At 41.4% G+C, this 24,457-nt stretch overlaps 1 protein-coding gene across 1 annotated transcript in view; it reads left to right on the plus strand.

Annotated features, from left to right (window-relative positions):
• The window catches only part of L3MBTL4 (L3MBTL histone methyl-lysine binding protein 4), a 328,160-nt gene that overhangs the window by 61,088 nt on the left and 242,615 nt on the right, over positions 1 to 24,457 (plus strand). The window contains exons 8-9 of the mRNA XM_056138437.1: positions 7,868 to 7,953; positions 10,538 to 10,648. Coding sequence (XP_055994412.1) covers positions 7,868 to 7,953; positions 10,538 to 10,648 — 197 coding nt within the window. The remainder of the gene's footprint in view (positions 1 to 7,867; positions 7,954 to 10,537; positions 10,649 to 24,457) is intronic.

Consider the following 24,457-nt stretch of genomic DNA (forward strand, 5'->3'; position numbering starts at 1 on the left):
AGGAGACAAGGTGGGGCAGAGGGGAAACCTTTGCAAGCAAAGAGACAGCAAATACAAGAATTTGAGGTAGGAAATCTGCATTGTTCAGTTGGATTAGGAGTGGCAAGAAGTGAGGTTGAGCTCAGAGTGAAAATGGAATTGCATTGTGCAAACAGGTTGAAATCACTTTATTTTTCCCTTAGGTAATGAGCCATTGGAGTGACATGATTTATAAATGTCTGAGCTTAGATTTAATTCTGTGGTTCTCCATTTTTCTTCCATGCCTTCTATTGTGACTTCTCTAAGGACCTTTTCTTGAGTCAACTCTGGACTTGACCTCCATCTAAACCAGCTTTCCTACACAGAGCTTTCTCTGTTCCTCTTTTGGCTTCCACTTCACTGCAGTATGTTCAGAAGGTAGCAATTTTGTCATATCTCCAGAAGTACAACTGCTCCTCAAACTCTCCTGACCCACTATACCTCATCTTGCCTCTTGCTGTCATCTGATTACCTTCCGATTATTCTCTAACCTTGACTGAGAGCATTTACCACTGGATCTTTTTATTTTTTTTTCCTCCCAGAGAACTGCTAGCACCTTGGGGAATGCAAGGCTATCTCACTGATGCTCCCTTTATGAAGTTTATTCTCATAACTCACCTTTTTCTTTTGTGTGGTTCAACCTTCCATGCACACACAGTTTAGTCTTTGCATTTCTTTACATATTGTCTAGCATGAGAGGGAATTTGAATAAACACACTTAAACAGTATTGCCTGACTTTGAATGCAGTTATATTCCTGCATTCTCACCTTCAAAATACCAAGCATTGATTTTTACAGTGTGCTTTGTTTCATGGATACACTGGGTAATCATACTAAGGGGAAGCTCTGATTAATTCTGTGGATTTAGGGTTCAGAATCATTGTTGAAATCACATTTTTATGCACTTATTGTGTAGCACTGGACAAGCTGCTCAAATTCTCTGAGCCACACCTATGAAACAAGGCTTTAAAGGTATGCTTCACGGGGGTATGTGAGGAATATATGAGGGACAAGAATAAATACATTGGAGGACTAGATTAATAATGCTTACCAGTAAATAAAAGTGAATCAGATGCTATTTTATTTAAAATAAATGAGGGCGCTTATTTTTGAGACAGCTGGAGACTATTTCTGTTTCCTGCGTGGTCTTATATAATTTTTTTGGAGCGATAGCACAGCAGGTAGGGCGTTCGCCTTACAAGCGGCCAACATGGCCGACCCAAGTTCGATTCCTCCGCCCCTCTCGGAGAGCCCGGCAAGCTACCGAGAGTATTCGATATGCCAGACACAGTAACAACAAAGTCTCCAATGGAGAGGTTACTGGGCCCGCTCGAGCAAATCGATGATCAACGGGAGGGCCTTTACTTTACTTTTACTTACTTAAATTTTAAGTAAAAATTAAACATTTTTTTCCTGGTTCTGGGGCTACATCTTTTGGCTCCACTCGAGGCTGATGCCTGGCTCCGTGGTACCTCAGATTGAATAAGTATTGGCTTAAGGCAAGTACTTTAAGCCCGTACTTTCCCAGGAAGAGAAATAAATCTTATAAAATACAGTGAAGCTATATTTTAAATGTTAATCAACAAAATTATTAAATCAACATGATATTTGCAGATTATGATTATAATTTTTTAAAAAGTAAAAATGATAAAAATAATTCTATTGTAAAATAATTGTACAGATACCTGAGGCTTTACTCAGGATAACAGCAGTAAGTGCATTAAATTAAATATCTCGTTTTTTTTTTTTTTTTTTTTTTTTTTTTTGCCTTTTTGGGTCACACCCAGCAATGCTCAGGATTACCCCTGGTTCTGCACTCAGGAATTCCTCCTGGCGATGCTCCGGGGACCATATGGGATACTGGGAATCAAACCTGGGTTGGCCCCGTTCAAGGCAAATGCCCTAACTGCTGTGCTATTGCTCCCGCCCAATCTATCTTTAAAAAGGATTTTTTTGAACAAAAGCAACCGGTGCTGGCGCAGATGTGGTGAGAAAGGGACACTCCTTCACTGTTAGTGGGATTGCCGACTGGTTCAGCCCTTCTGGAAAGCAGTATGGATGATTCTCAAAAAAATAGAAATTGAGCTCCCATTTGACCCAGCAATACCACTCCTGGGAATATATCCCAGAGAGGCAAAAAAGTATAGCCAAAGTGACATCTGCAATTGTCTGTTTATTGCAGCACTCTTTACAATAGCCAGAATCTGGAAAAATCCTGAGTGCCCGAGAACAGATGACTGGTTGAAGAAACTCTGGCACATTTACACAATGGAGTACTATGTAGCTGTTAGGAAAGACGAAGTCATGAAGTTTACATACAAGTGGTACTACATGGAAAGTATCATGTTAAGCAAAATGACTCAGAAAGAAAGGGATAGACATAGAAAGATTGCATTCATCTGGGGAACATAAAGTAACAAAATAGGAAACTAACACCCAAGTATGGCAGAGATTAGTACCAGGAATTTTACTCAATGACCCGGAGGACAACCACACATGTTAGGGGCAGGGGGAGCTCAGAAAGAGAAGGGAACACCAAATAAAGGGTGTTGGGAGGATCCGCCCATGATGGGAGAGCATGCTGAGGGTAGACTGTCGACCAAGCATGATTGCCACTCAATGCCTCTTTTGCTGACCATGGCACTCAAAAGGAGAGAGAGGGAAATGCCCTGCCACAGAAGCAGGGTGGGATAGGGGCTGGGGGGGAGGGGATGCTGGGATCCGAGGTGGTGGGAAATGCTCACTGGTGGAGCGATGGGTGTTTGATCATTGTATAATCGAAACCCAAGCACAAAAATGTGTAAGTCTACAACTGTACCTCATGGTGCCTCACTATTAAAAAATAAATAAATAAATAAATAAAAAGGATTTTTTTGTAATTCAATTTGTTAAGACAAATATAAAATACATTAAAAAATTAAAAGGAAGTAAAAAGATTGAAAGTAGCAAAATAAAAATTTAGAAAACATAAAAGAAAATAATAATGCTTCTGAATAGTCCTTGAAAAGTTCATGGCTTGAGAGTGTGGTTCCACCTGCAGGTCAACCTGTACCTGCGGGGTGAGTGCATTAGCAGCCTGATGGTGCCTTCAAGCATCCTGATACCACAAAATTGCTGCTGTGCCTATGACCAGACCCCAATAACTTGGGATCAAGTTTACCAAGAAATTAAATGGCCAGAAGTTAGGTATGTGGGAGCCACACCCGCAAAACACCTTCGGCTCAGCTATACAAGCTCATTTAAAGGCCTGACTTCAGAGATCCTTAGATAAACTTTGAAAGAGATCAAAACCACAGTTAATCTCGGACCTACACATGGCTGGACAGACTGGGGTATATCAGAGAGGGGCAGGTTGGCCTGATGACCTGCCCAAGCAGAGCCCCCAGCAGCCTCTTGCTTCCACAATTCAAAATCGCTGCCATATCCCTGGCCTGACTCCACCGTCTCAGGACAGACTTCACCAAGATATAATCTAAAAATTCTGGTATCCGGGTTCTGTCACTCATATCTCCAGGATTTCTCAGAGTTGGGGTGGGCTACCTTCCCCCACTTCCCAATACACATGAAAGCACTGCACTTACCCGAGTGAACCAACTCCAGTGCCACCCTGAAAGCTCTACTGCCAACCTTGCTTCAGAGACCCCTAAATAAATCTAGCAGATCAAAAGCTGCAGAAAAACTCGGATCCATGTATGGCTGAACAGACCTGGGTAAATTGGAGGGGGTGGGTTGACCTTCACTCGCCCAAGCAGAGCCCCTGGCAGCTAATTGCTTCCACAATTCAAAATTGGTGCCCCAGCCTAAGTCTACCGTCTCAGGATGGACCTCACCAAGATAAAATCTGCTGAAAAAATTGTAATGTGGATCTTAGCGCACCAATAGCCCAGACCCAGAGACATAGCAGCAAGTCCCAGAAGACACCACAACACTGGAGATCTCTCCGAGCCCCATACTGAGCCAGTTTCATTGGGGCACCCCAGATGGAGCAGGTACAGTCTCCTCGCCTACTCCAGATGGAAATTCCGTGACCAAGAGCTTCCTCAAGCAAGGCCCAGGTTTGCAGATTTCAGGACTAAATCTCCAGGCCACATGGCAGCAGAGGCCCCGGGTTGTCCCTCCCCGGCTCCCCACCCGCCCAGTAGACTGACTGTCACACTCTCAATTTGCCTCTGGACCATCTTAGCACAAAAACAGCACTGACCCAGAGACACCAGAGTGCCAGAGATCCCAGAAGACACCAGAGTGCCAAAGATCTCTCCAGGCCCCATACTGAGCCAGTATCACCAGGGCATCCTAGATGGAGCAAGTGCAGTCTACCTGCCTACTCCAGATGGAATCCCCATGACCAAGAGCTTCCACAAGCAAGGCCCAGGTATGAGGGTTCCAGGACTAAATCTCCAGCCCTCATGGGGGCAGAGGACCTGGGTTGTCCCTCCCAGGATCCCTGCCTGCCCAGCAGACTTGCTGTCACGCCCATAATTTGCCTCAGCTTCTGTCTTAGCCCTGGCCCAGAGACTCCCAGTTGAATCCCAAAATGTATTAGTGCCATACAGACATGTCTCTGGAATCCAATCATTTACTATCTAGAAATTTACATTTACAGTTGCAACCATGCGTGCTCTCATGATACTCAAAATGAGCAATGGAAAAAAATTATCTAGTGTCTGCTCCTGGCAGGTAGACTTGAATGGTGGTGGGAAATTTTGAGCAAAACATAATGCCCAAAATTAGACAGTATTGGGGAAGTTGTCATAGAGGCAGGGTAAGGACTGGGATGTGGGTGGTGGAAATTGTCCACTTGTGGAGGGATGGGTGTTCCATCATTTTATGGCTAAATCTCAAACATGAAAGCTTCCTAACTCTGTCTCACGGGATATAATTTAAAAAAAAAAGTAATGTAGAATTCATGCCCAATTCAATCAACTTAACCAATGGCTGAACAAATACCAGTACTCCTACATTATTTAAAAAAGAAAAGAAAAGAAAAGTCCGTGGCTTTCCTATATACAAATTATGAAAGAGTAGTGATGGTAAAGGGAAAAAACAATAGCAACAACAACAATCCAGTTAACCATTGTGCCTTGGGAAATCTAGTACCTCGGAATCTCCTTAACTACAGAGGTGTAGGTCCGATGCAAAGAAAAGTACAAGACATAAAAGGGGACAGACGGAAATGTATTCATATACCCTGCTCATAAGTTGAGAGTATTAATATTGTCAAGATGGCAATAGTCCCCAAAGCATTATACAGATTCAATGTGATCACTATAAGGATACCCATGAAATTTTTCATAGAAATAGACTAACCACTCCTGAAATTCATATGGAACAAAACCCACTTACAAATAGCTACAGCAATCCTTGGGAAAAATAATAGGGGATACATCACCTTCCCCAACTTCAAACTATACTACAAAGTGATAGTAATTAAAACAGCATGGAAGTGGAATAAAGACAGACCCTCTGATCAATGGAATAGAGTTGAATATCCTGGCATTCACTCTCGAATATATGATCATTTAATCTTTAATAAAGGTGCAAGAAATAAGTGGGGCAAGGAAAGCCTATTCAACAAGTGGTGTTGGGGGAATTGGGCAGCTACATCTAAAAAAGTTAACTCTACCTTAAACAAAAGTCAGAAGAAAATGAATTATAGCCCTCAACATCAGACCTGAATCCATGTACATGGAGAAAAATGTACGCAGAATCCTCCATGACATTGAAGTTAAAGGCATCTTCAAAGATTCAACACCACTGACCAAGTAAGTGGAAGAAAAGATAAACAAATGGGACTGCATTAAACTAAAAAGCTCCTGCACCTCCAAGAAACAGTGACCGAGATACAAAAGCAGCCCACAGAATGGGAAAAATTATTTATTGAGTACCCATTAGATAAGGGGTTAATGTCCAAGATATGTAAAGTACTCATAGAACTTTACAAGAAAAAATGTTCAACCCCATCAAAAAAGTCAGGAGAAGAAATGAACAGAAACTTCCTCAAAAAAAAAAAAATTCGAATGGTCAAAAGGCACATAACAATGCGCTACATCACAATAATTACCAGGAATGTGCAAATCAAAGTGACTTGACACTGAGATATCATCTCACACCAGTTTGGCACACATTAATAATAACAAAAGCATCCAGTGCTGGCACGCATGCAGGGACAAAGGGACTCTCATTCATTGTTGGTGGGAATGTCTACTGCCTTTATGGAAAACTATATGAGCATTTCTAAAAAAAAAACTAGAAATTGAGCTCCCATTTGACCCAGCAATACCACTTCTGTGAATATATCCTGGGGCCCCAAAACACACAGCAGAAACACCGTCTGCATTCATGTGTTCATTGCAGCACTGTTCACCATAGCCAGAATCTAGATACAACCTGAGTGCCCGAGAACAGAGGAATAGATAAAGAGTCAATGATGCGTCTACACAATGGAGATACACTATGCAGCTGTTAGGGAAAAAAAAGAAATCATGAGATTTGCTTATAAATAGATGAACATGGAGACTATCATGGTTAGTTAAATGAGTCAGAAGGAAAGGGGCAGATATAAAATAACTGCATTCATTTATGGGATATTTTTTTTAAAAAAGTATGAGACTAATATTAAAGGCCAGGAAGAACGGGCCAGGCTGACTGGTTAATGGTTTGAAGCTTGCCACAAATGTAGTTTTTTGAGGTGAGTATGGGGATGCAGCAAAGGGTAGTTAAGAGAGAGAAGGTTCCAATATGACATTAATAGTTAGAAATGATCACTTTGTGCAAGAACTTAGTATTGAAAGTAGGTAAAGGGATATACATGATAACCTTTCAGTATGTGTATTGCAAACCATAATGCCCTAAAGGAGGGAAAGAGGGTAGCAGGAAAGTGGGGTGGGAGGAAAACTGGGGATATTGGTGTAGGAAATATACATTGGTCAAGGCATGTTGTTGGAACTTTTTTTTTTTAAGTAAAAGGGGGGACCTAATATGGCAGGCTTCTACAAATGTAACAGAAATGAGAACATATAAAGAAATAAGAAGTCAGCCAGATAGGAATTAAAAAATAAATTAAAAAACAGCTAATAATTATTTTGGCAACAGGGGAGAGAGTTCAAAGGCTATGGGACCTCCTGTGATTCCTGGCACTACATGGTGTTTATCCCTCTACAACTTGTATGACCTAGGAGGTTCTGGAGTATTTCCAGGGTGACTCTGGTAGCCCCTGCATAGCTAGACCTGGGTAGTACAGCATTACCAAGCCACACATTGAACTTTTAGGGGAATACTGCTAGGACTGGTTCCTTGAGCACTGTTTAGGTGGCATAAAATAAAAGCTTAAATACAATAAAAGGGTGATTTTTACCTTTTTATACCTATTTTAAATTGCAGTGATAACAAACCTTGTAAATTATGATTTATCTCAAAACTATGAGAATAAAAGTCTAATGCATGCAGGATTGTTAGAGAAATTGGAAAGATGATCAATCAGGTCTAATGATGATTATGATAATTAAGGGTTTTGTTTAATTTTTTTTAATCTACAGAGCCCTTCTGTTGTAATCCGATTCTGCCAACTACTCACATCATTATTTGAATGTGTCCAACTTACTTTACCTTTGTGAGTAAATGAATGGACCAGTGAAGTGAGTGCTTGTGTGCTGTAGGGAAGATAAAACAGCCTTCTCACAGGTTATCACAGATGAAAGTAGTTGATAAATGTGAAGTTGTTAGCATAGGAGCTATTACATAGTGAGCATTTGTTAAAAGTAGGTACTGTTATTAAGTATTTTATAGTGTATGGGAATCAGCGTTGTGATTAATGAGCGATCTTTTGATAGATACATAATTTGTTTTATAGGTTATCCTGATCCAGAAAATTTCTCTTGGACAGAGTATTTAAAAGCTACTCAAACGAAAGCAGTTCCTGCCAAAGGTTTTAAAAGGGTAAGTTTGTATAAGCATATATTCAGAACACACACACACACACACACACACACACACACACACACACACACAGTTACTGAAGCCTGTCTTCATCTGGCAATTTAATATTATCCTAGTTTTATTCTTTTTAAATGCAAGTGTGATTTTCATAATCAGTTTGCCTACTTTCAGATACTACAAAGAAATAGGCCACAGGCTTTGTACGTAGCCCACCCAGGCTTGATCCCTAGAACCCTGTTTGGCTCTCCCCAGCCTGCCAGGAATGATCCCTGAGCACAGCCAGGAATAAGCCTTGATTATCACCAGACGTGTTCCCAAAACAAAAACTCAACCAAACAGACAAATGAAGGGAACCATGCTACTGTTTTTTCCTTTATACAAATAATAGATGATGCTTTCCCCTCCTTGGAAAGCACAGTAGCCCCACGTTAGAGTGCTGTTGATTGAGTCTCCTTTGTGGTTCTATTAGGCCACTAAGTGGGATCTCTGAGCTTTCAGTTTCAAGAACTGTTTGAATGCTAATGCTGCCGCATATGAGACTCTTTATTTCAGTGTCATCTATTTTGAAGGAATACTGCTTTTGAGGGCTGGAGCGATAGCACAGCAGTAGAGCATTTGCCTTGCGCGCAGCCAGCCCGTCAGAGCCGGGTTCGATTTCTCTGCCCCTCTCGGAGAGCCCAGCAAGCTGCCGAGAGTATCTCACCCACACAGCAAAGCCTGGCAAGCTACCCGTGACGTATTCGATATGCCAAACACAGTAAGAACAACTCTCACGATGGAGACGTTACTGAGCCCCCACGAACAAATCGATGAACAATGGGAGGACAGTGACAGTGACTGCTTTGGGTATTAGTTAGAATACCTATTGTTAAAACTTTAAATTTCTACGTGTATATTTAATCCAGGACTGAACTAAGCATAAATTATTTGGTAAAATAAAGTTCAATGATCGTACTCTTGGAGATAGATATGTGCTAGTTCCTATTAAACTCTAAATGTGGGCTTCAGACTCTGACGTGTCTTGAACCAGAACATAGAATGTGCTTTTATATTTTATTTCTGTGTTATAACCACTGAACATTGAAGTGTGCTTGTCATGACAGGTGGAGGAAGGAGAGTGGAATAGGGAGGCAGGAGGAAGCATGAGAACACTGATAGAGGGACATCAGCACTGTGGCGGGATTGGTGTTGGAATACTATGTGCCTTAAATCTGTCTATCAAGTTCTCTAATTAAATGAAAATTAAAAATAATAAAATTGTAAAAATATTAATTATTTAAAATATTTCTTTAAAACTATTGATGAAAATAGTCTTGGTTTAGTGGAAGAAGTATAATCAGAATTAAAAGCTATAAGTTCTCAAGTGCTAAAAACGATTTTACTAACAGCAAAAATTTCAGTAAGCAAAATTACCAGCTGCTAAAAGTTTCTTATCAAAACCTCATTTTAATTTTCCAAGAAGAAAATTAGAACGATGTGGAATTATAAAAATATTTAGATAGAAGAAAATTACTAACTACAGGGGTTATTATGGATTCACCTCAAGCTGTGTATCATTGGCATCTCCAAAAGAAAACAATTGCTATGTTGTCAGGATACTGACCTTGGGGAACACAAAGATTTTCAGGGAGCAGAGACCTAATTATTATCAGTGTCTTCCATTTAATGATGTAATGAACTATATTTGAAAGAAATCTGTTTCTGCAAAAGCTGGAAACAGACCATACATTGGAGAAATGTTTAACTGTTTATTACTCACATATTACATGAGGGAACTTATATTCCTTTTGCTCTTTATAAATTTAAGCATATAATATACTTTCATTTTCAATAAAATCAATTGTCAATTCTATGTGTACTAACTTTCAGAATGAAACTTTTTGCCAGCCATTTAAGCACTGTCAGAATTGTCTTTTGACTTTTGATTTTTGATGTTAAAGTTTTCATAATTTGAATCATTTTGAATATCATCATGCATTTCCCCCCACCATTTATCGAAATGTTTCTAGATGTTCATTATGATAGATTTCTGGTCCCACGCATTTTATTCCTGGAAAACACTTTGAGTTAATATTTTAACATGCTTATGTTATAGGAAGTAATGAGAGAGAAGCTTTACACTGTGATGTGGTGTGACTTTACCACAGTTTAATGGCCAAAATGATATAGTTTTTATCTGGGTATATTATAAAATTTATTTTTGTAAAGGATATGTTTATTATTTCTAATTGTTGGTAATTTTGCTTTCTTTTGCATTGAAGATGCAAAACACTCTAGAAAGAAAATACCTATATAATTGGTGCTCTAATAAATTCCTTTGAACTTTGTGATTATTAGTGAATTTATTTATGATTTCACCTATCTTTGTCTTTTCTCTCTTGCACGTGATCAGAAAATATTCTTTCCTTGGGTTTTTAATGAAACTGGATATAACAAGATTAGAGTCTTCAGTGATCTTAAAATCACTTTTCAGTAGTATTGATGTTCTGATTGTAAAACTAGAAGAATAGTGTTTTAGAAAAATATAGCAGTGAATCAGAATTGATCAATTTTGAAATAACTGACTGTACTTACAATATTACAGCGGTTTACTCATGGTTTTCTACCAAATATGAAACTTGAAGTTGTGGATAAACGAAACCCTCGATTAATTCGTGTTGCAACTATCCTGGATGTTGATAACCAAAGACTAAAGGTACACATTTTAGATTATTACAGAATTATATTGGCATTTCTGCCTGGATTTTCCTAGACGCAAGTCATAGAGGCTGCAATTTATTGGCATAAAACTTTAAATGACTTTATTTCTCTTCCCATCTTTGGTTAGAGAGATTTACTGATATGTAAAGGAAAGACGTACTTTTACTGACATATATGGAAAAGGAAGCCTGTAGATCAAACTCTTATTGTGAGAGGGGTCCTAATACATTCCTGCCTGTATTTTTTGTACTTGATACAAAATTTTGCCTCTTTTTGAAAGAAATCTTGTTGTGAGTATACGCAGGTTTTTCATGAAAGTGTTGTCTTTAAATATTTTAAGTTTGTTTTCTTTGTCAGATCAAGATTAAATCAAGAGACGAAATCACGAACTTTGCTTATAAATAGATAGACATGAAGAGCATCATGCTAAGTGAAATGAGTCACAAAGAGAGGGACAGACATAGAAGGACTGCACTCATTTGTGGAGTATAAAACAGCATAACATGAGGCTGACACCTAAGGATTGTAGATACACAGGACAGGTAGATTGCTCCATAGCTGGAAGCTTGCCTCATGAGCAAGTGGAGAAGGCAGCTAGAATAGAGAAGGGATCACTAAGAAAATGATGGCTGGAGGAATCGGTCAAGATAGGAGATGTGTGCAGAAAGTAGATAAAGGAACAAACAGGATGGCCTCTCAGTAGCTATATAGCAAAACGATGCCCAAAAGTAGAAAGAAAGTATGGGGAAAATTGTCTGCCATGGAGGTATGGGAGGGTGGGAAAGAGAGGGTATACCGGAGATATTGGTGGTGGGGAATGTGCACTGGTGGAGGGATGGGTGTTTGAACATTGTGTGAGTGTAACCCAAACATGAAAGCTTGTCACTATCTCACGGTGATTCAATAAAATTTAATAAAAAAGAGTAAATCAATAAGAGCACTGTAGTAATTTAGCTAAAACAAAAATAAAAGTCAGCTTAACAGATTTTTGTACCGGCCATCTTATAGCCTCTGTTTGGTTGGTTTGGTCTGAATTTTCCAGCAGTGCCTGAAACCACATGGAAGGTTCATGGAAGTTCATGGAAGGCCATACTGTACAGGGACTCAGGGTTGGGACCTTATGCATTCCAGATATGCACTCAAGCCCTTGTAGCCATCTTCCTGATCTGAAATCTGAGTTCTAGAAAATACCTACATTTTTAAGATCTGATTTTTTTTTTTGATGAAAGCTTTACATTTCTAATATGGAGAGCTGGGAGTTTCTGTAGAATTCAATAATTATATTATCTGTAACAGTTCACATATTATTTTTACCAAAGGAGTTTATTTTCATGACATTAAAAAGACTGGTCAGCTAAGTTTAACATAGGTGATTGTGTAAGATTTATTTAAATTTGATATACAGTTGACATGTTCTAAAATAAATTCTGTTTTCTATTTAAAAACTTGTTCTAATTCATCTGATGACAGTGTCCTTTAAGTGAAACAATGAACTGTGTTAAACAGTGTTCAGGTAATTCTATGAATCTTCTTATACTGTGTGATTTGAAATTTAAATTTCAGCACATAGCTTAAATTCTTGGTTATGGCCTTTTTGTTATATATTCTTATGGCTCTGTGGGTAAGTGATATCTAAATGGATAATCTTTTGTATGATCATACTTACTTTGTAAATTCATCACTCTCATTGGTGCTTGGTGGACAGTAGCGGGTGCATGGGATCCAATCCAGATTGGCTGCATGCACGGAAAGCCCCTTCCCCACTGTAAGATCTCTCCAGCTCCTATTGAAGGTATTATTAAATAATTTTATCACCAAAATTAAAGTCCACAAGTTAAAAGTTTGCAACCATTGTTTCCCAAAATTAAGTTAAAACACTAATTTCTGATTTTCATAGATTGAAAACATCAGATCTTGTGCCCAAGTTATTCACCCTGGATATTTAATTCATCTTCCTGAAAATGTCCAGAGATGCAAGTTACCAAAATCAATTATGTATAGAATGACCTCTTCCCATTCCCCAAATAAAGATCAGCAATATTCATTCTGTTCCTGCTTAGTCTAGATTGTGAAGACCATGCTACTGACCCATAATACTTAATATATGTATTAATGAATGAATGAGCAAGTGCAGGAGTGAATGATAATCATGCACTTTGGCATTCTGTTTAATGAATGAAATAATTATAGTCAAAAAGTACTCTTTCATTCTTTATTTCTTTCCTAATTGCTATTTTATTTTTTTTTTAAGTAGGAGTACTGCTATTTATTCAGCTACTGATTAGCTGATTGAATTGGGCATGAACTCCACCTTACTTTTTTTTCATAATTTTATTTTTTTCTTCTTATATTTATCTATTGAATAACTGTGGGAAAAGTTACAAAGCTTTCAGGTTTAAGTCTCAGTCATACAATGATCAAACACCTTTCCCTTCACCAGTACTCATTTTTCACCACCAGGAACCCCAATATACCCCCATCCTACCCCTCCCAATGCCTGTGAGGCAGATGATTTCTACTTAACCCTTCTCTGCATTGATTACATTCATTATTTCAACAAAAGATGCACCATTATTGTTCAGAATTCCCCCCCCCAACACTCATAATTGCTGAAAAGGCATTGTGAAATACTTTGTTTTCTGTAGTTGGTTATGAGAATCATATAATGATTTTAGATTTCTGCAAAGAGCCAGATAATTACGAGATTGGTTTCTATGCATCTGGTGTTATGGCTGTGCCGGAGAGCAGCTCGTGGGGGTCAACTCGTCACCTCGGTAGAGCATGAAGGACGAGCCGGTACTGCCCCCCTTCCCATGAGACTGCAGTTACACCATCACCACCAGCTCATACCTGGCTTTCCAATAAGCTCTAAGGTGGCGGCCACCTTGCTGCTGGGGGGAAAAAGGCAGAAGAGAGCATCACCCTTTCCCTCACAGGGAGGCATGGTGCCGTAGTTTACCGCATGGTCCATTCACTTCTCTGCCGCAAGCTGTCGGGCTCTGGACTAAGTCCTTTTGCCTCTGGAGCCATGGCTGTGCTGGAGAGCTGCACGTGGGGGCAACTTGTGACCTCAGTAGGGTGTGAAGGACGAGCTGGTACTGCCCCCCTTCCCATGAGACTGCAATTGCCCCGTCACCGCTGGCCATACCTGGCTTTCCAATAAGCTCTGAGGTGGTGGCCACCTTGTATGCGGTCCAGATGCATTTCTGCTAAGAACCGCTGGGTTTCAAGATTTGTTTCTGAGTCTCTGGGATCATGGCCGTAAATCAGCTTCAACAGGAGCCAGAGAGGCTGTTTGTAGGCGGTGACTCAGGGTCTTGTTGGGATGGGGAGGAAAGGGCTGGTTCCACCCCCATCTGTGAGGCCCTGCGTGTCTCGTCACTGCCGGCCCAAACCTGTCCAGTGGCCTCTGGAGGATGGTGGTCACCGGGCCGCCAAGGGGAACAGGCCAAGGCATGAAACCTATTCCCACCGGAGTGGCCCAGCACCAGTAACCAACTGCAGGAACAGTACGCATTTCTGCCAAAAGCCTTTGTGTTCCGAGATTTCTTTTTGAGTCTCTGGGATCATGGCCATTAAGCAGTTCAATCAGGAACCAGAGAGGCAATGCCTCCAATTATATAGCTGGGCCTGGGTGTGTCTCCCACATACCTAACTTTTGGCCGTTTACTTTCTGGTAAACTTTGCCCCAAGTTTTTGGGGTCTGGCCAGAGGCACAGCAGTAATTTAGGGGTATCTGAAAGTCTGACGGTGCCATCAGGCTGCTGCTGCACTCGCCTCACAGGTACAGATTGACCTGGCGGCACCATAACCCCTGTGCTCTTTCATTTTGAATCAGATACAACATAGTGTACTGGAAAGTGCAATAGGATTAATTTGTCAGGGTTTGCATTCCAGCTCTGACCTTATTTAACTTTCATTTGCTTCATGAAGTCACTCAGCTTATTTAAAATTTGATGGTATCCACAATGCTTCCCTTATCAGCTTATGGACTTGAGTGGATTAAAGTGTGTGAAATTCCTGAAACTGTGCCTTACTGTTTTCTAGGTTCTCCAGTGGTAGCAAAACTGACTTCTTTTAGTACAAATGCCCTCTCTGTGAGCGCCTTTGTTTTTGGTGTTAGTGAAAGAGCTTGAAGGAAGTAATTGTAAGTAGAGGGAGAAGGAACACAGTAACAACAAAGTCTCCAATGGAGACGTTACTGGGCCCGCTCAAGCAAATCGATGATCAACGGGAGGGTCCACATACAATTGTGGTTAAAAAAGAGGCAGGGAGGTAGAATTTTCCTGAGGAATGCTAATGTGAATTTATATTATTGTTCTGCATTCCCATTCGACTTAAGATGCGGTTCAGCCTCTGTATTGAAGACAGTGCTAAAAAGTGTTGATAAAGGTTAACTTTTTTTTTGGGGGGGGGGGTCAGACTATCTTTTAAGAGCTTTACGTGTATTATTGTATCTATACAGAAAGTGTGACATAAAGTAGTACTGCACTGCACTGTTCTCCCATTGATCATCAATTTGCTCGAGTGGGCACCAATAACGTCTCCATTGTGAGACTTGTTCTTACTCTTTTTGGCATATCAAATACGTCATGAGTAGCTTGCCAGGCTTTGCTGTGCGGGCAGGATACTCTTGGTAGCTTTCTGGGCTCTCCAAGGGGGCAGAGGAATTGAACCTGGGTCAGCAAACACCCTACTCACAGCAAACACCCTATTTATAGGCTCTGGCCCTATGACATAAGGTACTTCTACTATACTCATTTTATAGAGCAGGAGTTGAAGCCCGGAGGGTCCAAAATCACAAACCAGTACTTGGGGTAGCCAGATTTATAAACCCTAACTTTGATGCATAGGTTTTCATCTCTAGAGGGTATAGTCTTCCCACTCCTTGTCTTACACTCTAGTTTTCAGAACCAGAGTGTGGGAGAACAGGGTTGAGGATGGGCCGTGGTACTCTCCTGGAAGCCCTTTCTACTTTCTCTTTTGTCCTGAACCTACATTGCCCTGCCAGAAGGGTTTTGTTTGGTACTGGAATTTCCTGGCACAGCAGACTCAGTAAAGTCTGACTTTAAACTATTGCCACTAATTAAATGCACAGTTGCTCTTATGTGTTTGACTAATTTTTATAAAAGATACAAATTATGATCCTAAAATACATTGGTATTGTGTATATTCCCAGACTGGGTGCAACAGTTACCGCTGTCTAGTGAGTTTACATTAATCTGAGTTTATTAGACAGTATGTTAATGTCTAATGAAATGTTTTCATCCATCACCCCCAAAAGGCTCATATCCATAGGTAATCACTATTGGTGAGAAAGTACCCCCCAGATCAGAGAGCTCAGGGGCACTCCCAGCAATTCTGCCTAGTTATACCCAGTCAGGCCTAAGCTAGGCCTGGCTAGTCAGACAATTGAATTATTGGGGTCCAAGGCAGCTCTTGGGGTCCCCCAGGATCGGAACTGAGACGTTTAGGTGACTATGACACCGTGGGGATCAAACCAAGGCAGCCGCATGCAGTGCACATGCCTTGCCTCTGTACTTTCTGTGCAGTCCTATTTACACTCTTTTTTTACACATTTTCTCCTTGTTCCCGACAATATCTAATCTAATTTTGAGTCTATATATATTTTTTGTTTTGTTTTTATTTTTTAAAATTTTTTAAAATTTTTATTAGTGAGACATCATGAGGTATATTTTATTCTGAACATTTCCTATAAATTAAATCATATAATACTTGATACTTAATTTCTAACTTCAGTTAGCATGTTTTCGAGGCCAACTTATGTTGCACCACATACTCGTTTTGTTTTGGAACAGTATTTTACTGTATGTATGGTAGCAACCTTGGGTTGGAGTGATAGTACAGCAGGTAGTGCTTTTGCTTTGCATGCAGCCAACCCGGGTTCGATTCCTCCATCCCTCTCAGCCCGGGAAGCTACTGAGAGTATCCCGCCTGCACAGCAGAGCCTGGCAAGCTCCCCGTGGCATATTTGATATGCCAAAACCAGTAATTACAATGGGTCTCAGATGGTCAGCAGACTCACTGTCCCCAGTGACCACCACCACTTTTCAAACTAATTCTCCATATCCTCATTAATATTTGCTATGTTTCACTAATAAAAATTTTTAAAAAATTATTTAATTTAGTTATGAGGGAGCCTGGGAAGCTTCCCGTGACATATTCAATATGCCAAACACAGGAACAACAAGTCTCAAAAAATGAAGACATTACTGAGCCCGCTGAGCAAATCTATGAACAATAGGACAATGAGAGTGACAGGGAGATACTATGTTTATAGTAAAAAGAATCTGAATTATTTTAGTTTACACATAACCACTAATAATATCCTTACCATAAGCAAGCTATAAATGACTGTAATTTAGTGATTGCAGTAGTAAAGACATAACAGTGGTGGGTGTGGTCATGTAGAAGTCTTAGAGAATAAGGAAGTAATATATAAAATAACTATACTGATATGATAGCACTTTCTGTAGCACTGTCCTCCCGTTGTTCATCGATTTGCTCGAGCGGGCTCAGTAATGTCTCCATTGTGAGACTTGTTGTTACTGTTGTTACGTATCGAATATGCCACGGGTAGCTTGTCAGGCTTTGCCGTGCGGGCGAGATACTCTTGGTATCTTGCCAGGCTCTCCGAGAGGGGCAGAGGAATTGAACCCAGGTTGGTCCGGTCGGCCACATGCAGAGCAAATGCCCTACTGCTAGGCTCTCACTCCAGCCCACTGATATGATAAGCATATCATAATAACTATGTATGAGACCTTGGACTCCAGGCTCTGTGGACCCAGGGACAGAGATCCGCTGCTTGCTCCCACCAACCACAGGTGAAGAAGGGATTAAAACCAGGAGCGCCACCCTACCCTGCCCTATCTGCTTCCACCAACTGCCCATGACCCAGGGATTGGATTAGCACAGAAAACCCAAGCTACCGGTACCAGATAAATACCTCACCAGCAGATCTATACTACCTCCACTACTTTCACTACCCAGCCACCTCCACGCTCCAGGATGCTTTCTGGACCATGGCCACGTACACATTATAAGACACTTAATACACATCCTCCAGGATTGCTGCACCATATTTGATAGGGTTCAAATATGGTTTGAACCATGGGAACACCTACCAGGGCAATTAGGTAAAGGTAAAGGTAAAGGCCCTCCAGTTGATCATCGATTTGCTCGAGGGGACCCAGTAACGTCTCCATTGGAGACTTTGTTGTTACTGTGTTTGGCATATCGAATACATCACGGGGAGCTTGCTAGGCTCTGCTGTGCAGGCGAGATACTCTCGGTAGCTTGCCGGGTTCTTCGAGAGGGGCAGAGGAATCGAACTCGGGTCGGCCATGTTGGCTGTGTGCAAGGCAAACGCCCTACCGCTGTGCCACCCCAACAGCCTCTATCTCTCTTGGAGAGCCTGGCAAGGTACTGAGAGTATTCTGCCACACGGCAGAGCCTGGCAAGCTATCCATTGTGTATTTGATATGCTAAAACCAGTAATTACAATGGGTCTTATTCCCCTGACCCTCATCCTTCTCAATGTGGCCTGAAGGAGTCACCAATACGGCCACATTGAGAAGGATGAGGAAAGAGAGGCTGATAAAATCTCAAGGCTGAACTAGGCTGCCAAAACGGAAGAAAGACAAAAATGATTGTCTGTACTTTCAATGCACGTACACTAGTGTCGGATGCGTCCATCTAGGACCTGATGGTACAAGCACGAAAGATCAAGTACGACATCATTGGTCTGACCGAGAAGAGAAGGAATCAATCACATTACGCCATTTATGACACTAGAGAAGAACTGCTCCTTGGAACATGCGATAAAAGAGGCGTCGGTGGTGTTGGTGTCCTTGCCAACATGAACTTGACCATAAACATGGATTTTTTGGAATACCTAACAACCCAAATCAGACGATTACACTTGAATAGATGTGGCTTACTCCCGGCAGTTTCTATCTTCATTGTCTACACACCAATATCCAATTATGATGAAGGAGAAATTGAGAAGTTCTACATGGAGCTGGAGAAGTTCTATAAAGAAGACCACACCTTCTACAAGATCATTGTTGGTGATATTAATGCTAAGATAGGACCGATAAGATCAGCCGAAGAACTCCACATAAGGAACCATGGCCTAGAATGGAACGAGCAGGGTGAGAGACTGTCTAGGTTCATCATGTCGACCATGACCATCCATAGTAACTCACAGTTCCAGAAAGCCGAATCTAAACGTTGAACATGGGAGTCTCCCCGTGGACGGTTCCACAACAAAATTGACCAATCCTATTCAATCTATGGTTTTGACTGACCAATGTTGCTGTTGTCCCAAAATTCCAAACAGGATTGGACCACCGTATCCTTCATGCAAAATTCTACTTCACATAGCGGGGAGAAAAGGCTGCAGAGTTTAAGAAGAGAACTCCCAGAACGACCACCAACTGGGAGCTCTTTGGCACTATTGCTGCAAAATGGGAAGATGCCATCATTGACAACATTGACGAGGAATACGATCAACTGGTTCAGCATCTCCATGATTGTGTGAGGAACGCTAAGAAAGAGATAGCCACAAAAACACGACTGTCTTCAAAAACTCTTGAGCTTATTCGCCAACGTGGTTTGACGTATGCCTCAGGCAACCGCAAGCGAACCTCTAAGCTTGCAAAGCAGTGCAGAGGTGCCATAAAGGAAGACCTCAAAGAGAGAAGAGCAGCAGTTCTGGTAGATGTGGCAGAAGCCAGGAAAAGCATTCGTAATGCCCACCTGTCTTTTGTCAACTTCAAAAACAAGATGACTGCCTTCCGACGTCCTGATTGATCTATCACATCTTCCAGAAGGGCAATGGAGAAGATTATCCATGACTTCTACTCAGATCTCTTCGATAGCCATGTCCACCTGCCCACATAACAAATTCCGCAGCATGGATACGTCGTTCCCAATGTTCTCCCTTTCAAAATCTGACGTGCAGCATTTAGCCGAAGAGAAGGACTACATGGAGGGCAGGATCCACAGATCCCGAAGGAAAAAAAAAAAAACAGGTTCCAAAAAGAGCCGAGATCATCGGGAAGTCCCAGATGGGGTAGGTACCGCATCCCGCCTCCCCCAGATGGAACCCCGGTGACCAGAAACCTCTACAAGCACAGGTCGAGTATGCGGGAACTAGGACTTTTCCTCAAAAATGCCGGGACTACACCTCCCAGGTAACCTCAGATTCCGGAAGTCACGCCCACAGCCCGCCCCCCAGCGCCGTCTTGACAGCATTTAGCCGAAGAGAAGGACTACATGGAGGGCGGGATCCACAGATCCCGAAGGAAAAAAAAAAATAGGTTCCAAAAAGAGCCGAGATCATCGGGAAGTCCCAGATGGGGTAGGTACCGCATCCCGCCTCCCCCAGATGGAACCCCGGTGACCAGAAACCTCTACAAGCACAGCTCGAGTATGCGGGAACTAGGACTTTTCCTCAAAACCGCGCGGCCGCTTACGCGGCCACGCGACATCTCTCTATATACAAAGTGATCCATGGGAAGTAAACCACCTAACGTTTCTCTCTGAAAATCATAGTTAAGCTTTGAGCATGGCCACAGCCCCAGAAACACAAGTACTTAATGCATAACCCAGCAGCTTGGAGCAGAAAAGTGAACGGGTTATGTGTTAACCCAGGCCATCAAGTCTGCCAGAGGGGAAAGGGTGTTGGTCCCTTCCGCCCTCCTCCCTCTGGAAAGAAAGGTGGCGGCCACATGGGAGCCTTGTGGACAGCAGGTATGAGCCGGGGGTGTGGGGGCGACTAAAACCTCATGGGAAGGGGGGCGTTCCGGTCCGTCCTTCACGCCCTACCGAGGCCACCAGTTGCCCCCCGCGAGTGGCTCTCCAGCACGGCCACAGCCCCAGAAGCACAGGGACTTAATGCAGAACCCGGCAGCTTGGAGCAGAAAAGTGAAAGGACTATGCGTTAATCCAGGCCATCATGTCTGTCCGGAGGGGAAAAGGTGTTGCCCCAGTCGCCTTCTCCTCTCTGGAAAGAAAGATGGCGGCCGCATGGGAGCCTTGTGGACAGCAGGTATGAGCCGGGGGAGTGGGTGCGACTAAAACCTCATGGGAAGGGGGCGTTTCCGTCTGCCCTTCACGCCCTACTGAGGCCACCAGTTGCCCCCCACTAGCGGCTCTCCAGCACGGCCACGACTCCAGAGCACAGAAACCAATTTCTTAACTATCTGACTTTCAGTAGAAATACTTCCAGGGTCAATAAGTAAAATAGCAGAAATCCAAAACCAACATTTAATTCTTGAACCCAGCTGTAGAAAACAAATCACGTCACAATGCTTTTTCAGCATGTCTGATTTGGGGGGGGGGGGGTAAACTCTAAATAATAGTGGTGAATCTTTTATTGAAACAATGAATCTAATCAAAGCAGATAGAGTGTTAACTAGAATTCATCTGCCCGACAGGGACTGGGAGGGGTGGAGGGTGGGGTTTCATTGGGGTTCTTCATGGTAAAAAAAAAAGTATTGGTAAAGGGAAATGTGTTTGATATTTGCATGACTGAGACCTAAACCTGAAAGCTTTGTAACCTTTCCCAAGGTGATTCAATAAAAAAAAAAAAAAACTGAAATGTTAAAAGAAAAAAAAAATAAAAGCTCATCTGATTTAAAAAAAAAAATCTGACGTGCCATTTTGTTGGTAAAGAAATGAACAGCACCTGGCCCAGACAAGGTCAGACCTGAACACCTGAAGACCCTGCCGTCAGTAGTTATCAGTACACTGGCTCGGCTCTTCATGCGCTACTTGTCTGAATGCAAGGTTCTGTTCCAATGGAAAACCAGCATGACTGTACTACTGTACAAGAAGGGAGACATCCACGACATTGGCAACTATCGCCCAATCTGCCTATTGTGTGTCATCTACAAGCTGTTCACTCGAGTCATCCTAAATAGGATTGGTAGAACACTAAATGAAGGACAACCATGTGAGCAAGCCGGGTTCTGCAAAGGATTCAGAACGATCAACCATATCCTCATGATAACCAAGCTCATTGAGGTTTCTTGGGAGTTCAAGATACTGCTCTGTCTAACGTTCATTGATTTAAAGAAGGCCTTTCTGTTGAGACAGAAGCGGTCATTGAAACCCTAGTCAATCACGGCATTCATACTCAATACATCAAGATCATGAACTGTGTTACGGATACACTACCAGCATCTCACCATTCTACAAGAAGTGATTATCAATGTCAAGAGAGGGGTTCGACAGGGTGATACCTTTTCACCGAAACTCTTCAGTGCCACCCTTGAGAATGTCATGTGACGACTGGAATGGGAAGGAATGGGAGTGAAGATAGATGGTCGACAACTACACCGCCTCTGCTTTGCTGATGACATCGTTCTAATAACACCAAATATTAGCCAAGCTGCACAAATGCTGGTCGACTTCTACCATGAGTGTTGAAAGGTTGTACTCCAGCTGAATCTTACGAAGACAATGTTTATGAGAAACAGTCTCATTCCTGACCTTCCATTCGCTCTCAATGGAATGACCATCTTCGAATGCAACAGTTATGTCTACCTAGGTCGAGAAGTCAACATGATGAATGACCTGGCACCTGAGTTGCGCAGGAGGAAGAGAGTGGCTTTGAATACCTTCAAGACCATCAAAGAAATAGCTAAGAGGACGAAGAACCTCTGGCTCCGGGAACATCTCTTTGATTCCATTCTTCTTCCTGCATTAACATACGCCTCAGAAACCTGGGCCCTATGAAAACAAGATGAGAACACTCTTTGTTTCTCCCAAAGAGGAATTGAAAGAGCTATGTTTGGAGTATCACACTTCACTCAAATGAGAGAAAGAATCCGTAGTTCTGATCTCTGTTGACAGTCAAGAATCAGGGACTCTGTCTCGTTTGCCAAGGTGTTGAAAAATCAGATAGGCTGGATACGTAATGAGATTTGGAGATGACTGGTGAACTAGAGCCCTTACCAACTGGATCCCATGGGACGTCAAAAGACCGCTTTGCCGCCCACCTACCAGATGGTCAGACTTCTTCGTCAAGAGCCTGAATGATTGGTTTGAGGCTCTTCGTGTTCCTAGAATGAACAGACGCTATTGGGCTATATGAGCATGCAACAGGGATGAATGGAGATGTTCCTTGTGCCCACTCAAGCAAATCGATGATTATGGGAAGTCAAGTGAAGTGATCAAGTGATGCTTGTGATAGCATATGCATATGCTATGAATTTGCAGGGTCAGGGTGATGAGATGTTGACAGTTTAAAATCTTTTGAGGGCTGAAATGATAATCCAATGGGTAAGGTACTTGTCTTGCATGTGGCAACCTGAGTTCAATCCTCAGCACTACATGTGGTCTATTTTTGCTATGCTATGTCTATTCGTACTTGTAAGTCAATATATTATCAATTTCCTCCTGAGAATACTAAATTGGCAGTATATAGTGCTGTTTTAGGTGAGTTGTATAGTTTTTATTGTCATGCTAGTGTTTTCAGGGGCTGGGGCGATAGCACAGCGGGTAGGGCATTTGCCTTGCAAGTGGCCAACATGGCCGATCCGAGTTTGATTCCTCCGCCCCTCTCAGAGAGCCCAGCAAGCTACCAAGAGTATCTCACCCACATGGCAAAGCCTGGCAAGCTACCTCGATGTATTTGATATGCCAAACGCAGTAACAAATCTCACAATGTTACTGGGCCCACTTGAGCAAATCAGTGAACAATGGGAGGACAGTGACAGTGACATTGTTTTCAGATGCTGTTTTCCCCTTGAGTTGAGTACTGTGTTTCTTAATTACCATGGTAACACTCTAATAAATATTTATGAAGTATTCAGTGTATATCATATTCAATTTATAGCCATTTATTATGTTTAATAATTATTCTTTTGTTTGGTTATAGAGTTTATTATTATATCTGAAAGCCCATTACTGTCACCTTATTAAGAAATACACATTAAGTTACAATAGATGAATGAATGCTTTTAGGGAGTTTAAGCCTTTACTTGGAAAAGTGTTATTCTTCTACAAATAAATGTAAAGGGAGGACTTAAAACAAAGTAATATTTGATAAATATTTGCCCTGTGGGAACCAGAGCTAAGTTGTGGAATGAATTATAAATGAATTCCAAATAGATGCTTTAGGAAGTTCTCCTGAATCATTAATAAATTGAGTCTCTTCAGCAAGTCTTTTCATATTTAATACATTAACTGGATGTACTTGTGGCATTCTAAATGAAATAAGAGCATCATCACCAAGAGAAATTGTCATGGTAAACTTTCTACTTCTGTGACTAGAAACTTTTTCAATTTTGGATCAGACTAATACATTTAAAGATTTAATCTTTAAACAATCCTGCAGGTGAATCCATGCAAAGTGAAAGTCCAAATCTAAGTCTCTTTTGTTCACTTAAATTTTGTGCTTTGAGAAGTTTACTTGATCTCTATGAGTCTTGTTTTAATTATCGGTCAAAAAGTGAGTAAATTCTGAAATATATCATCCCACTTGACATTGTCTGAGATGAATTATTAAAAAATGATTTTGAAATACAAGGATAGAACAAGATGCTAACATTGACAATGACTTTTTTTTTAAACTGAACTACTAGTTACTGGCCACAATATAGATCCCAGTGATTGACAATTATCTTCATTTGGGAAGGTGATTAGGACAGTTTTTTAAAATATTGTGACCAATTAATAAAAAGATAGTTTTTATAACAGGTAAAATTTTTAGTTAATGTCAACTATGCTTTCCAAAAGAGTTGACTAATTCACCTGGTAAAGATACACATGG

This window comes from Sorex fumeus, unplaced genomic scaffold (genome assembly GCF_029834395.1).
Source record: "Sorex fumeus unplaced genomic scaffold, SorFum_2.1 ptg000128l, whole genome shotgun sequence".
In the NCBI taxonomy this organism is placed as follows: Eukaryota; Metazoa; Chordata; class Mammalia; order Eulipotyphla; family Soricidae; genus Sorex; species Sorex fumeus.